Genomic DNA, 14,946 nt, shown 5'->3' on the forward strand with positions numbered 1-14,946 from the left:
CTTTATCTTATTCCATACTTTCTGCAGCATTATGCTTATGGGGCAGGTGTTTCCCCTACCACCAAAACAGCCGGCATCCAGTGTGCTAAATATATTCTGTATGGGGCACTTATGTTGTTCAATGAAGTATGGTAACAGAGAGCTTTCCACGGCATTGATACACCATTGTAATTGTGAGCACAAATAGTATCCCTGAAAATATGGGAAGCCGAGGCCACCATCGATTTCAGCTAGCCACAGATATCTCAGTTTGATACAGACCCTTTTCCTGCCCCAAATCAGATCGTTGATCAGTCTCTCCATCAAGTTGAAGAAATTGTCTTCAATCCAGATGGGGCAGGGACCAATCACATACAATATCAGTGGCAGCAGAATCATTTTAACCAATGCGATTCTATTAACCTGTGAGAGGGGGAGTTTCTGCCAAACCCTAACCTTCTCCTTTATTTTATTTATCGTGGGAGTAATGTTATAATCCTTATCCCCAAGTACTCAATGTGGTCCAATGGCGATATCACCTTTACTTTAATGTTGCTTTGTGGGGTAGATCGATTCAGAGGAAGGAGAACAGATTTAGACCAGTTTATCTCATAGCCTGCAACCAGACCAAACTCAATTGTCTACATAACACGAGGGACACTTCTCCAACCATCATGTAAATATAGCAATATATCATCCGCATATAAACTGATCTTATCCCTTACCCCATTTCCTCCAAATTCCACAATTTCATCATCCTCTCCAATTCTGCAAGCAAGGGGTTCCATAAAGATTGCAAAAAGTAATGGAGAAAGTACCGCGCTGCAGGAAAATAGCAGGGGAAAGCACCCCATTGATGTTAACTCTCGCCGTTGGGCTACAGTACAGCATTCAGACCCAATCAATAAAACTCTTCCCCAGATTCATCCTCTGCATAGTCTGCCATAGGAAGGACCACTCCACCCTGTTGAAGGCCTTAGCGGCGTCAAAAAACATCTGTATATTCAAAAAAGTTCTGCGTATATTCATCTGAATCTGTCGCCCAAGGATGAACCCCGTCTGATCTACATATACTAACCCCTTCATTACTTTTTTTAATCGCTTTGCAAGGACTTTGGCGACTATCTTGTAGTCTGAGTTGAGTAATGATATGAGTCGGTATGACTTTAATTTTGAAGAGAGAGAAAGATGGAAACAAAGTAATGTGATGATTGCCTCCATTATAAATGCCACTTCATCATTTGTCTCAGAACGATATAGGGTATTAAAATACTTTAGAAATTCCCCCTCAATTTCCTCTGCCTTGTTCGTAATCTGGCCATCACTTGTTTGGATCTGCCTGATTTTATTACATCCTCTTTGGTTGGATATCATGGAGACTAGTAGTTTACCTGGCTTTTCCGCCTCACTAAAATGATCAGAGCCTTAAAAAAAAAAACAGTTTGTTCTGTGCCTTATGCGTCATGTAATTTGTATATTTATCTTTGGCTATTTTAAGCTGGGCCCGAGTACTCTCATCGTTATTTTTTTGGAAGGGTTGCTTCCAGATATTTTAAATTCTCCGCCGGACCTTTCTCTTCTTTAAGAAACTCTGCCCTTTTTAGTTTAATTATACCATAGTACAGGCCGCGAAGATACGCTTTCATCGCATCCCACACAAAGTGAAGATGTGTTTATCCCATATTTTGTATCCAATATTGGGCTTGTTCCTCATTTATCCCGTCATGATCTTTTATGATAGATAACCAGTGGGAGTTCAATCTAAAAGGTCTAACACATATGTGTTGTAACCCTATCTTAATAGCTATCAAGATCTGCGAGTGGTCCGAGATTCCATGGGTCTCATATTTCATTTTCGAAATTAAGGTGATCATATCACTGTTGGCCAATGAAATATCAATTCTAGACATGGCATTATATGTCATACTAAAGCATGAAAACACCTGCCTATTGCCATATAGCTTCCGCCAAATGTCTATTAGCCCCGTTTCCTGACAAAACCCCTGGAGCGATACGCGTTTTCCCTGATTACCTTTATATTTTACAACATTGGATACTCTGTCCATTTCGGGGTCCAGGATGCAATTAAAGTCCCCCGATACTAATACCGGACACAGTTGTGATCATTTTAAATAAAAATGAAGTCAGGTGGGTCACCACTGAGGGCTGAGATTGGCTGAGCAGGCAGTCCAAGCTGTTTCCAGAATGTTGAGAACAAGAAGAGCAGGGACTGGAGCAGATAAGATAGATAAGAGGATTGATAAGATAGGTCACTTTTGCACCTCCAGCTCCATCTTTATATAAAAGTTATTACAATGGTACACACTTAACTGATCAATGGCAAATTTCATTTACTAGTTATTATAGTCGGCAAAAAAATCGTATTATACATGTATTACCTACAGATTGAAACACAAATATCAAATACATCAATTATAGTAGTTGCAGCAAGTAAACAACAAAACCATAGCAAGGATGACAAATTTATTTTTCTATATAGAAGTAGACACACCGTATGTGAAAAAGCGTTACACAATAAATAACTTTTGGAAACTGCCAAGTGGAATTTGCTTATAGTCGTTTAATTCAGAAGCACTTTTACTCCTCTGTTTCACCAGGTCTGCGTATGTCATCAATCTTCAAAATCATTTTAACAACTTGTGTTGCCAAGGACAGCTGCTGTTTTTTGCCAATCAGAGTTTCTATGACATGCTGCTGTTTCATGTCTGACAAAAAAAAAAAGAAAAATATAAAAATTTTAAATTCAAGTCTTATCAGAACTAGAAGGAAATGGCCACACATGGCCTAAAGGCTGTGGGTTCTCTGCAATGGATATGTAGAAATTCTGTGCATTTAGGGCCGATTCACACAACCAAACTTGATCCAGTAGACATGGGCCATGTGTCGGCCACATTTCCCAGACTGCATTCTAGTAAATTATGATATGGTCAGCTCCCGTCTGATCGGGGCTCTATTGTACCATAAATAAACTATGATGCAGTCAGTTTGGGTCAGAGGAGCACACACAAGGTCCATGTTTCTCAAACAGAGCATGAGTCAGCCCACCTAGAACCAGCAAAGTGGATAAAAATACTGCAGCGTAAACAGACTTAAATTGTAGGTTTTTAATCCACATGTCAATTTACATTGAACTTAATTGGGGCTTTCACGCTTTGCAATGCAAAGGATTAAAGAAGTGAAAAACCCATTGCACTTTTTTTTTTTTTTTTTTTTTTACAGCACTAGGAGCCAAGTCTGCTGTGAACCTCTGCTGCACACACACTACATGTGACTGTACCTCAAGTATTTGCAGTTGCAATTTACAACTATAGTCAAGTTATAGGCTCAAATTACATTTCAGGAACCCCAGATGCAGATAAAACCCATCTGTGGTACAGTTAATGGCACATCTCAGCACCCTGTAAACGATTACCAACTTCTGGAAAAATTCTTAGTATGGCTGTCTCATGTTTTAATTGATGCTAAAGTGTGAACATAATAGTGAAAGCATAGCATTTGTATAGAAATCAAATTACAAAAGGGATAGCCGAGGAAATGGCAAATCCCTACATCATGTGATCCGAGCCTCTGAAATATTTCAAAAATTTTATTAATCCATATATAGTTCCCACTTATGGTCCCTATACTGGACCAAGAAATTATCAGGGATGTCTGTTATATAGTAAAAAATGTAAAGGTTTATACCACTAATACTAATCAAGTGCCAAACAAACAAAAAAAAAAAAAAAAAAAAACAAAAAAAAAAAAAAAAAGGGGGTGTTAATCAGCACATCACACAAAGTGCAGATGGCTAGAAAACGCAAAGAAAAACCCCACAATGCAACAGCACTCAAACACAAAAGTACAATAATTCCATTGTTATAGAAAATGATCTGGTGCTAATGCTACACTTTAGTAAATTTGAGATTCTTGGAAAATACATTTTGTACAAAATTATTTGGGCCTGTCTGCCAAACGTCAAGGTGATCTAATACTAATCATCCACAGGATACGGTATAAGCATCTCATGGCTAACACTGTACTCTGCAGTCCTATAGAAGTGAAATGCGTAATGGTCATGCATGGGTACCACAGCTCCATTCTCATGGGGCTCTTCAGGACCTGCATTGTCATAATTGCTGGTGGGTCACAACGGTCAGACCCCCCCAACGATGACACATATCCACTATCTTGTGGATAGATGATAAGTATTTGGATAACCAATATAAACATTTGATATTTCCAGAAAAGACGCAATGGCTTTTGATACTGTCTAAAGTAAAGATACAGTAAGGTCTATAGGCTTGGAAAGTATAGTTTGTAATTTGTTTGAAAACTGGCTGAAGGACCGTGTCCAGAGAGTTGTGGTCAATGATTCCTATTCAGAATGGTCCAGGGTTGTAAGTGGTATACCCCAAGGTTCAGTGCTGGTAGGGGTGGGCGGTATAGGCGATATGACCACGGAGCGGCAGTTCCGATTGGAGTCCCAGCAGTGTAATGCCGGGGCTCTGATCGGTTACCATGGCAGCCAGGACGCTACTGAAGTCCTGGCTGCCATGGTATGTCAGTGAGCAGCATTATACTCGCGTGCGAGGTGGCCGCCGGGCGCTCCTCCAGTCTGTGCGGCGCATTGCTAATGCTTATAAGATCACGTGCGCCATGGCCGCCAGGCACTCCTCCTCATAGGTCTGTGCGGCGCATTGCTAATGCTATAAGCATTAGCAATGCGGCGCACAGACAGAAGGAGCGCCCGGCGGCCAAGGCTCATGTGAGCTATAAGCATTAGCAATGCGTCGCACAGACAGAAGGAGCGCCCGGCGGCCACCGTGCACGTGAGTATATTGCTGCTCACTGACAGACCATCGCAGCCAGTAGCGTCTTGGTAACCGATCGGAACTGCTGCTGCCACCAATGATGTGGGGGGGTCCCTGCCACCAATGATCAATACTGAGGAGGGGTGGGAAGTTAGAGTTACCAAAGGGGGCTGATAAGAGGGAGAGACTGGGGGACACATGAGGCTGGGGGGCTGATCAGAGTCTGGCTGCTGTGTGCACAAAGCACAGGGCAGCAGGGAGTGTGTAAAGTCCTATTCACCCTAATAGAGCTCTATTAGGGTGAATATGACAAGGGTTCTAGACCTTAAGGGGGCAAATGGTTATTAAATAAAAAGTAGAAAGTTTAAACCCCCCCCCCCCCCCCCAAGATATAGAAAACAATTTATTGAATATATATATATATATATATATATATATATATATATATATATATATATATATATATATATATATATATCGCGCACATGCTTAAAATTATATCGCAATATAGATTTTAGGCCATATCGCCCACCCCTAAGTGCTGGGTCCTTTATTATTTTATTTATTAAATTATATTGAGGATGGGATTAATAGCACCATATCTATTTTTGCAGATGACACTAAGCTGTGTAGTACTGTGCAGTCTATAGAAGATGTCCATAAAATACAAGCTGACTTGAACGCTCTGAGTGATAGGGCATCAACTTAGCAAATTAGGGTCAATGTGAATAAAATGTAAAGTTATGCATCTTGGTAGTAATAATCTTTGTGCTTCTGATGTAACACTGGGAGTGTCAGTTAGGGCTCATGCACACAACAGTATTTTGCGTTCTGTATACGGAACCATTCATTTCCGTTTCTGCACCCATTGCGCCGTTCAGTGACCCCGCAAAAATTATGAGACATGTCCAATTCTTGTCTGTTTTGCGGACAAGAATAGGCATCTCTATAATGGGCCTCCTGTTCCATTACGCAAATTGCGGAAGGCAAAAGGCAAAAAAACGGCACGATCGTGGATGTGGTCACAGCAGGAACAGTGGACGGTTTTAAAAAGGGTTTAGATGATTTCTTAAAAGCAACATGACATTAACCTCCTCAGGACCGCCGTACGCAGGATTGCGTCCTGCCGGCGGTCCTGCTCTTCTGGGTGGACGCATATACGCGTCCTCCCGCGAGAGCCGAGATTTCCTGTGAACGCGCGCGCACAGGCGCGCGCGCTCACAGGAACGGAAGGTAAGCGAGTGGATCTCCAGCCTGCCAGCGGCGATCGCTCGCTGGCAGGCTGGAGATCCGAATTTTTTAACCCCTAACAGGTATATTAGACGCTGTTTTCATAACAGCATCTAATATACCTCCTACCTGGTCCTCTGGTGGTCCCTTTTGTTAGGATCGACCACCAGAGGACTCAGGTAGGTCAGTACAGTCCCACCAAACACCACACTACACTACACTACACCCCCCCGTCACTTATTAACCCCTTATAAACCCCTGATCACCCCATATAAACTCCCTGATCACCCCCCTGTCATTGATCACCGCCCTGTCATTGATCACCCCCCTGTCAGGCTCCGTTCAGACGTCCGCATGATTTTTACGGATCCGATCCATGGATCCGTAAAAATCATGCGGACGTCTGAATGGAGCCTTACAGGGGGGTGATCAATGACAGGCGGGTGATCACCCATATACACTCCCTGATCACCCCCTGTCATTGATCACCCCCCTATCAGGCTCCATTCAGACGTCCGCATGATTTTTACGGATCCGATCCATGTATCCATGGATCCGTAAAAATCATGCGGACGTCTGAATGGAGCCTTACAGGGGGGTGATCAATGACAGGCGGGTGATCACCCATATACACTCCCTGATCACCCCCTGTCATTGATCACCCCCCTGTCATTGATCACCCCCCTGTCATTGATCACCCCCCTGTCATTGATCACCCCCCTGTCATTGATCACCCCCCTGTCATTGATCACCCCCCTGTCATTGATCACCCCCCTGTCATTGATCACCCCCCTGTCATTGATCACCCCCCTGTCAGGCTCCATTCAGACGTCCGCATGATTTTTACGGATCCGATCCATGTATCCATGGATCCGTAAAAATCATGCGGACGTCTGAATGGAGCCTGACAGGGGGGTGATCAATGACAGGCGGGTGATCACCCATATACACTCCCTGATCACCCCCTGTCATTGATCACCCCCCTGTCAGGCTCCATTCAGACGTCCGCATGATTTTTACGGATCCGATCCATGTATCCATGGATCCGTAAAAATCATGCGGACGTCTGAATGGAGCCTTACAGGGGGGTGATCAATGACAGGCGGGTGATCACCCATATACACTCCCTGATCACCCCCCTGTCAGGCTCCATTCAGACGTCCGCATGCGTTCTGTGGATCCGATCCATGTATCCATGGATCCGTAAAAAATCATGCGGATGTCTGAATGGAGCCTTACAGGGGGGGGGGGGGTGATCAATGACAGGGGGGTGATCAGGGAGTCTATATGGGTGATCACCCCCCTGTCATTGATCACTCCCCCCCTGGTAAGGCTCCATTCAGCCATTTTTTTGGCACAAGTTAACGGACATTTTTTGTTTGTTTTTGTTTTTTCTTACAAAGTCTCATATTCCACTAACTTGTGTCAAAAAATAAAATCTCACATGGACGCACCATACCCCTCACGGAATCCAAATGCGTAAACATTTTTAGACATTTATATTCCAGACTTCTTCTCACGCTTTAGGGCCCCTAAAAAGCCAGGGCAGTATAAATACCCCACATGTGACCCCATTTCGGAAAGAAGACACCCCAAGGTATTCCGTGAGGGGCATATTGAGTCCATGAAAGATTGAAATTTTTGTCCTAAGTTAGCGGAAAGTGAGACTTTGTGAGAAAAAAAACAAAAAAAAAAATCAATATCCGCTAACTTATGCAAAAAAAAAAAAATTCTAGGAACTCGCCATGCCCCTCATTGAATACCTTGGGGTGTCTTCTTTCCAAAGTGGGGTCACATGTGGGGTATTTATACTGCCCTGGCTTTTTAGGGGCCCGAAAGCGTGAGAAGAAGTCTGGGATCCAAATGTCTAAAAATGCCCTCCTAAAAGGAATTTGGGCCCCTTTGCGCATCTAGGCTGCAAAAAAGTGTCACACATCTGGTATCGCCGTACTCAGGAGAAGTTGGGGAATGTGTTTTGGGGTGTCATTTTACATATACCCATGCTGGGTGAGATAAATATCTTGGTCAAATGCCAACTTTGTATAAAAAAATGGGAAAAGTTGTCTTTTGCCAAGATATTTCTCTCACCCAGCATGGGTATATGTAAAATGACACCCCAAAACACATTGCCCAACTTCTCCTGAGTACGGCGATACCAGATGTGTGACACTTTTTTGCAGCCAAGGTGGGCAAAGGGGCACCTTTCGGATTTCGCAGGCCATTTTTTTACACATTTTGATTGCAAGGTACTTCTTACACATTTGGGCCCCTAAATTGCCAGGGCAGTATAACTACGCCACAAGTGACCCCATTTTGGAAAGAAGACACCCCAAGGTATTCCGTGGGGGGCACGGCGAGTTCCTAGAATTTTTTATTTTTTGTAACAATTTAGCGGAAAATGATGATTTTTCTTTTTTTTTTTCTTTTTTCCTTACAAAGTCTCATATTCCACTAACTTGCGACAAAAAATAAAAAATTCTAGGAACTCGCCATGCCCCTCACGGAATACCTTGGGGTGTCTTCTTTCCAAAATGGGGTCACTTGTGGGGTAGTTATACTGCCCTGGCAATTTAGGGGCCCAAATGTGTGAGAAGAACTTTGCAATCAAAATGTGTAAAAAATGCCCTGCAAAATCCGAAAGGTGCACTTTGGAATATGTGCCCCTTTGCCCACCTTGGCAGCAAAAAAGTGTGACACATCTGGTATCGCCGTACTCAGGAGAAGTTGGGCAATGTGTTTTGGGGTGTCATTTTACATATACCCATACTGGGTGAGAGAAATATCTTGGTCAAATGCCAACTTTGTATAAAAAAATGGGAAAAGTTGTCTTTTGCCAAGATATTTCTCTCACCCAGCATGGGTATATGTAAAATGACACCCCAAAACACATTCCCCAACTTCTCCTGAGTACGGCGATACCAGATGTGTGACACTTTTTTGATGCCAAGGTGGGCAAAGGGGCACATATTCCAAAGTGCACCTTTCGGATTTCACCGGTCATTTTTTACAGATTTTGATTGCAAGGTTCTTCTCACACATTTGGGCCCCTAAATTGCCAGGGCAGTATAACTACCCCACAAGTGACCCTATTTTGGAAAGAAGACACCCCAAGGTATTCTGTGAGGGGCATGGTGAGTTCCTAGAATTTTTTATTTTTTGTCGCAAGTTAGTGGAATATGAGACTTTGTAAGAAAAAAAAATAAAAATAAAATCATCATCATTTTCTGCTAACTTGTGACAAAAAATAAAAAGTTCTATGAACTCACTATGCCCATCAGCGAATACCTTAGGGTGTCTACTTTCCGAAATGGGGTCATTTGTGGGGGTTTTCTACTGTCTGGGCATTGTAGAACCTCAGGAAACATGACAGGTGCTCAGAAAATCAGAGCCGTTTCAAAAAGCGGAAATTCACATTTTTGTACCATAGTTTGTAAATGCTATAACTTTTACCCAAACCATTTTTTTTTTGCCCAAACATTTTTTTTTTATCAAAGACATGTAGAACTATAAATTTAGCGAAAAATTTATATATGGATGTCGGTTTTTTTGCAAAATTTCACAGCTGAAAGTGAAAAATGTCATTTTTTTTGCAAAAAAATCGTTACATTTTGATTAATAACAAAAAAAGTAAAAATTTCAGCAGCAATAAAATACCACCAAATGAAAGCTCCATTAGTGAGAAGAAAAGGAGGTAAAATTCATTTGGGTGGTAAGTTGCATGACCGAGCGATAAACGGTGAAAGGAGTGTAGTGCCGAAGTGTAAAAAGTGGCCTGGTCATGAAGGGGGTTTCACCTAGCGGGGCTGAAGTGGTTAAAGAGGCTCTGTCACCTGTTTCAAGTATACCATGCTAAATAATATAGTGAGGTATGGCCCCAAACGCTGATCACAAACATACCTTTATTTCCCTTATTTCAGGTCCGATCACACTGAAAAATAAACTTTTAGAAATATGCTAATAAGCAAACAGAGCACTCTGAGGCATGCCTATTGCTTCTGAGCACCGCATCTATGACACCCTCCTGCCTGTTAGTGCTGCCCGTTATGTAATAAAAACGCCCCACATTCATTTGATTGACAGCGCTAGACTCACTGGACGCAAATTGATGCCCCCCACAACAGCGCCGCGCCCTCCCCCAGATGCCCCCCACAACAGCGCCGCGCCCTCCCCCAGATGCCCCCCACAACAGCGCCGCGCCCTCCCCCAGATGCCCCCCACAACAGCGCCGCGCCCTCCCCCAGATGCCCCCCACAACAGCGCCGCGCCCTCCCCCAGATGCCCCCCACAACAGCGCCGCGCCCTCCCCCAGATGCCCCCCACAACAGCGCCGCGCCCTCCCCCAGATGCCCCCCACAACAGCGCCGCGCCCTCCCCCAGATGCCCCCCACAACAGCGCCACGCCACCCCCAGATGCCCCCCACAACAGCGACGCGCCACCCCCAGATGCCCCCCACAACAGCGCCGCGCCACCCCCAGATGCCCCCCACAACAGCGCCGCGCCACCCCCAGATGCCCCCCACAACAGCGTCACGCCACCCCCAGATGCCCCCCACAACAGCGTCGCGCCGCCCCCCACAACAGCGTCGCGCCACCCCCAGATGCCCCCCACAACAGCGCCGCGCCGCCCCCCAGATGCCCCCCACAACAGCGCCGCGCCACCCCCAGATGCCCCCCACAACAGCGCTGCGCCACCCCCAGATGCCCCCCACAACAGCGCTGCGCCACCCCCAGATGCCCCCCACAACAGTGTCGTGCCACCCCCAGATGCCCCCACAACAGCGTCACCGCCATCCCCAGATGCCCCCACAACAGTGCGTCATCCCCAGATGCCCCATAATAGTGTCATCAACAGACCACCATTAGTTCAAAACCCACCAATAGCACACCTTTTGGTTCAGATTTTTTTTTCTTATTATTTTCCTCCTCAAAAACCTAGGTGCGACGAAATAATATGGAATATTATTGAATAATTTTTTTTTTTTAACCACTTAATATCCCACAAGGGGACTATAACAGACAGCTTTTTGATTGCTTTTAAAATGCAATGCACTATTCCTATAGTGCATTGCATTTTAATGGCAATGCTATTCTAACATTGACCGGTAGGCTGCGCCACAGAGGCACAGCCTACTGGAAATTACTGAAGGTTGGTCTGGGGCCTACATCAGACCCCAGGCAACCTTCACACACAGTGGTACCCCGGAATCACATTTGCAGGGTGCTAATGGGAGACAGAGGGAGTCCACTCCATCTATCAGAACTTTACATCTGGCGGGTGCCATTGTCCACGGCATGTAAAGTGTTAGACAGCCTTGATCGGCACTCCTGACCGGTATGGGCTGTTAGAGCAGAACCGTGGCTCTCAGGTGAAAACGCGCTCCTTGCTCCATGCTGCACGGGGGACCCGTGCAGCGCTTAGACTGAGCCGCCGTAAAAAAAGAGGTGACCCAGCCTAAGACGCCTTAGTGACGACCGTAAAAACCCGTATGGGTCATCAGTAAGGGGTTAACATTGCTCCATGATCGCTGCTGCATGCCCTCCAGATGCAGCGTCTCTAAACTTCACCACTTGGGACTCAAAAAACACTTATGGACATTATGCACTTTATGGACTAATCTTGGATATGTGATGCAAGTCATCATTATATTGTTTTCTATGGCGTTTAAATTGAACAGTTGCACGTAAATAGTTGCAGTTTTGGTGCGACTTTTCTGGAAATATTAAATGGATTGCTTTTTGTGCGTTTGAGAGAGCATAAGAAATCTCGGTGGTAAAATGTGTCGACTTCTGTATATTTAGAAACAATTTAAAGACCCAGTCACAAAAAAAAAATAATCTGTGTGGGAGAGAAAGTGCTTAGGCAACACTCGCACAAAGCAACATGCAGTCTTGCAGTCAACATACTGGCATATAAAACTTACCGTATATTTTGGTTTGCTATACAGGCTTACACCATTACACAGGCTTAAAGAGGACTTTCACTACAATCACAATGCTAGAAGTACAGATTTTTGTTTCTGCAGTGAGTTAATGGGGTTTTGTAGAATCTCATTCACAGTCTCTTTAATGATTCTTTGTGTAGATTAGGGATTGAAATGTGCAGCAACCAGCACATGTGTAAAAGCCTTTGATTTATCCTTTTCAACTAGTTTCCAACACCAACATTTCATTTTTAAATAGCATAAACTACATCAAAACTGGGAAGTATGATAACTTAAAGCTCACCATTAGTGCCCTTGTGCAGACAGTCAATGCCAAGTGCAGGGTTGCTGTCTTTCAGCTGTTTTGCTCGTATTTCAGTCATAGTTTGAATGGGGTTCATACCACTATTCTCAGCAAGTGACATTGGGATGGTTTCCAAAGCATCAGCAAAAGCTCGCATTGCATACTGCTCCAAGGATGGACACTAAACACCAAATGGAAGTGGAACATAAGAATTCAATGAGTGGCATCTTCGTAAAAGGCTCACTAGATACAGATGTATAACATAAAACTAATACCTAACTGGCAGAAGCGGTAGGGTATGGCCACACAGTGTGGCAGTGATATGGCTGTGAACCTTGTGGTCATATGCAGGCTGCAGCAGGATTCTATTAGCTCATTACAACAGAACTATTTATTCACAGTTCATTGTTCATGGGGACGTGGAAAAAACCTGTGCAGCCATTAACAATGAACAGAGAAACAATAAGAATACCGCCCTGGCTTGCATGGCTCTGCGGAAGTACCCCGAAGGTGCCTTTACATGCAACAGATTTTATTGCAGAAAATGTCAGTTCTATTCATTTTTTTGGCAGCAAGCACATGCACGTGAATAGAACGGATTTAGCTGCAGAAAAATTTCTCCAACAAAACTGCTGTGTGAACGCCCCCTTTAAACTTAATGCAGCAATAAGCCATTCTGATAAGTTCGATCATGTATTTAAAGGAAATCTGTCACCAGTGACCTCCCTATCAAACTGTTTGCATAGACACATAGCTGTGGTTCACCTGTTAACCCCTTCATGACTATTACATCACATGTCGGGTCTTTAACCCCTTAGGGACACAGCCTTATTTCACCTTAAGGACCAGGCCATTTTTTGCAAATCTGATCAGTGTCACTTTAAGTGCTGATAATTTTAAAACCCTTTAACTTATCCAGGCCATTCTGAGATTGTTTTTTCGTCACATATTGTACTTCATGACCCCGGTAAAATGAAGTAAAAAAAAAATATTTTTTGGACAACAAAAATTAGCAAATTTCAAAGTTTGTTTCTCTACTTCTGTAATAAGTAGTAATACCCCCCAAAATTGTGATGACTTTACATTCCCCATATGTCTCCTTCATGTTTGAATTATTTTGGGAATTATATTTTATTTTTTGGGGATGTTACAAGGCTTAGAAGTTTAGAAGCAAATCTTGAAATTTTTCAAAAATGTACAAAAACTTAATTTTTAGGGACCAGTTCAGGTCTGAAGTCACTTTGCGAGGCTTACATAAAAGAAACCACCCAAAAATTACCCCATTCTAGAAACTACACCCCTCAAGGTATTCAAAACTGATTGTACATAAGTTGTTAACCCTTTAGGTGTTGCACAAGAGTTATTGGCAAATGCAGAGCTGTGGAGTCGGTAGATAAATGGTCCGACTCTTCAGTTTTTGGTACTTCCGACTCCAACTCCTTTGTATTTAATATGCAAATGTCATTACCACAGAACTACTGGCCAGGAAGCCGCTGCCTTCTCCTTTGTGTGCTGATCTTCTACTGAAGACAGGGCAGTGGGAGGATCCAGGAAGGGGCATTTATTGTAAAACATGATTTCCCCAGTAGAATCCCATAGTCATGTTTAAAGTTTAAGCTAACAATCATGTTTACAAGTTTTTATAGCCTTAGCTGAATGACAGCAGTTTTTCAAATGGTTTACAGCTTCAGTCTTGAACTATTGACTATACATTCCCTATCTAGTCGTGCAAAAAATATATTTACTTAATCAGTTATCAGTAAGAGGCTAGGTTAACCAGGGCGTTGCGTTCCCTGTAACAGCGGAACACAACACAATGGAAAGTATAAGTATTGCCGCTCCTTAACTGGGCGCTGCGTGCCATATAGTGAAGCATATGAAAAGCATGCTTCTTCATGGTCACTTAACGTGTTCGTTTTGCAGAAACGTGACGCACTGCGCTTTATTCTTACAGTAGAGATGTACCGTATTTATCGCAAAAGTGGGGGAAAATTAGCAGTGCGTCTTAACGGGCGAATGCTATGACCGTCCGGTGAATAGGCCAAGAGGGAGGAGGGGCTGGCGTCTGTTTCTGTAATGGCAGCGGGGCCCGGTGCAGTCACTGTATTCTACTACACCGGGCCCCGCTCACTGTCGTATACAGTAATCATATCTAACTTGTGGGTAGGGATCGACAGATTATCAGTTTTACCAATATTATCGGCCGATATTCAGGATTTTGACCGCTATCGGCATCTATTTTGCCGATATTCCGATAGCGTATGGGGAACACAGATCTCGCTGCTGTCAGCGCTCTCCGTGTTCCCCTTCGCAGCACAGGGGAGAAGGAAGCAGTGTCTCCCCCCCCTGTGCTGCTGCCGCCAATGAGAGGACAGGGGACAAGAGAAGGGGAGGGGCTTTGGCCACCGCGCCACCAATGAAGAGAAATCTTCCATTCATTCTAATTTCAAATTGAACAGGAGGCGGGAGCTGGCTGCAGAATCACATAGCCGGCTCCCGACCTCTATGAGCAATACCTGAGATCTGCGGTAGTTAACCCCTCAGGTGCCGTGGATCGCAGCTACTACTCATAGGAGGTCGGGAGCCGGCTATGTGATTCTGCAGCCAGCTCCCGCCTCCTGTATATGAATAAATGAGAGATTAATCTTCATTGGTGGCGCAGTGCGCCCCCCCCCCCCCCCCAAGCCCAGTATTAGAC

At 44.1% G+C, this 14,946-nt stretch overlaps 1 protein-coding gene across 1 annotated transcript in view; it reads right to left on the minus strand.

The window, feature by feature from the left end:
* Positions 1-2,444: 2,444 nt before the first annotated feature.
* Positions 2,445-14,946, minus strand: part of CCT5 (chaperonin containing TCP1 subunit 5) — a 161,989-nt gene continuing 149,487 nt past the window's right edge. Inside the window, exons 10-11 of the mRNA XM_044295129.1 lie at positions 12,249-12,429; positions 2,445-2,705 (exon numbers count right to left, since the gene is read on the minus strand). Coding sequence (XP_044151064.1) covers positions 2,578-2,705; positions 12,249-12,429 — 309 coding nt within the window. The 3' untranslated portion in view covers positions 2,445-2,577. The remainder of the gene's footprint in view (positions 2,706-12,248; positions 12,430-14,946) is intronic.

Source organism: Bufo gargarizans, chromosome 5 (assembly GCF_014858855.1).
Source record: "Bufo gargarizans isolate SCDJY-AF-19 chromosome 5, ASM1485885v1, whole genome shotgun sequence".
Taxonomy (NCBI): domain Eukaryota; kingdom Metazoa; phylum Chordata; class Amphibia; order Anura; family Bufonidae; genus Bufo; species Bufo gargarizans.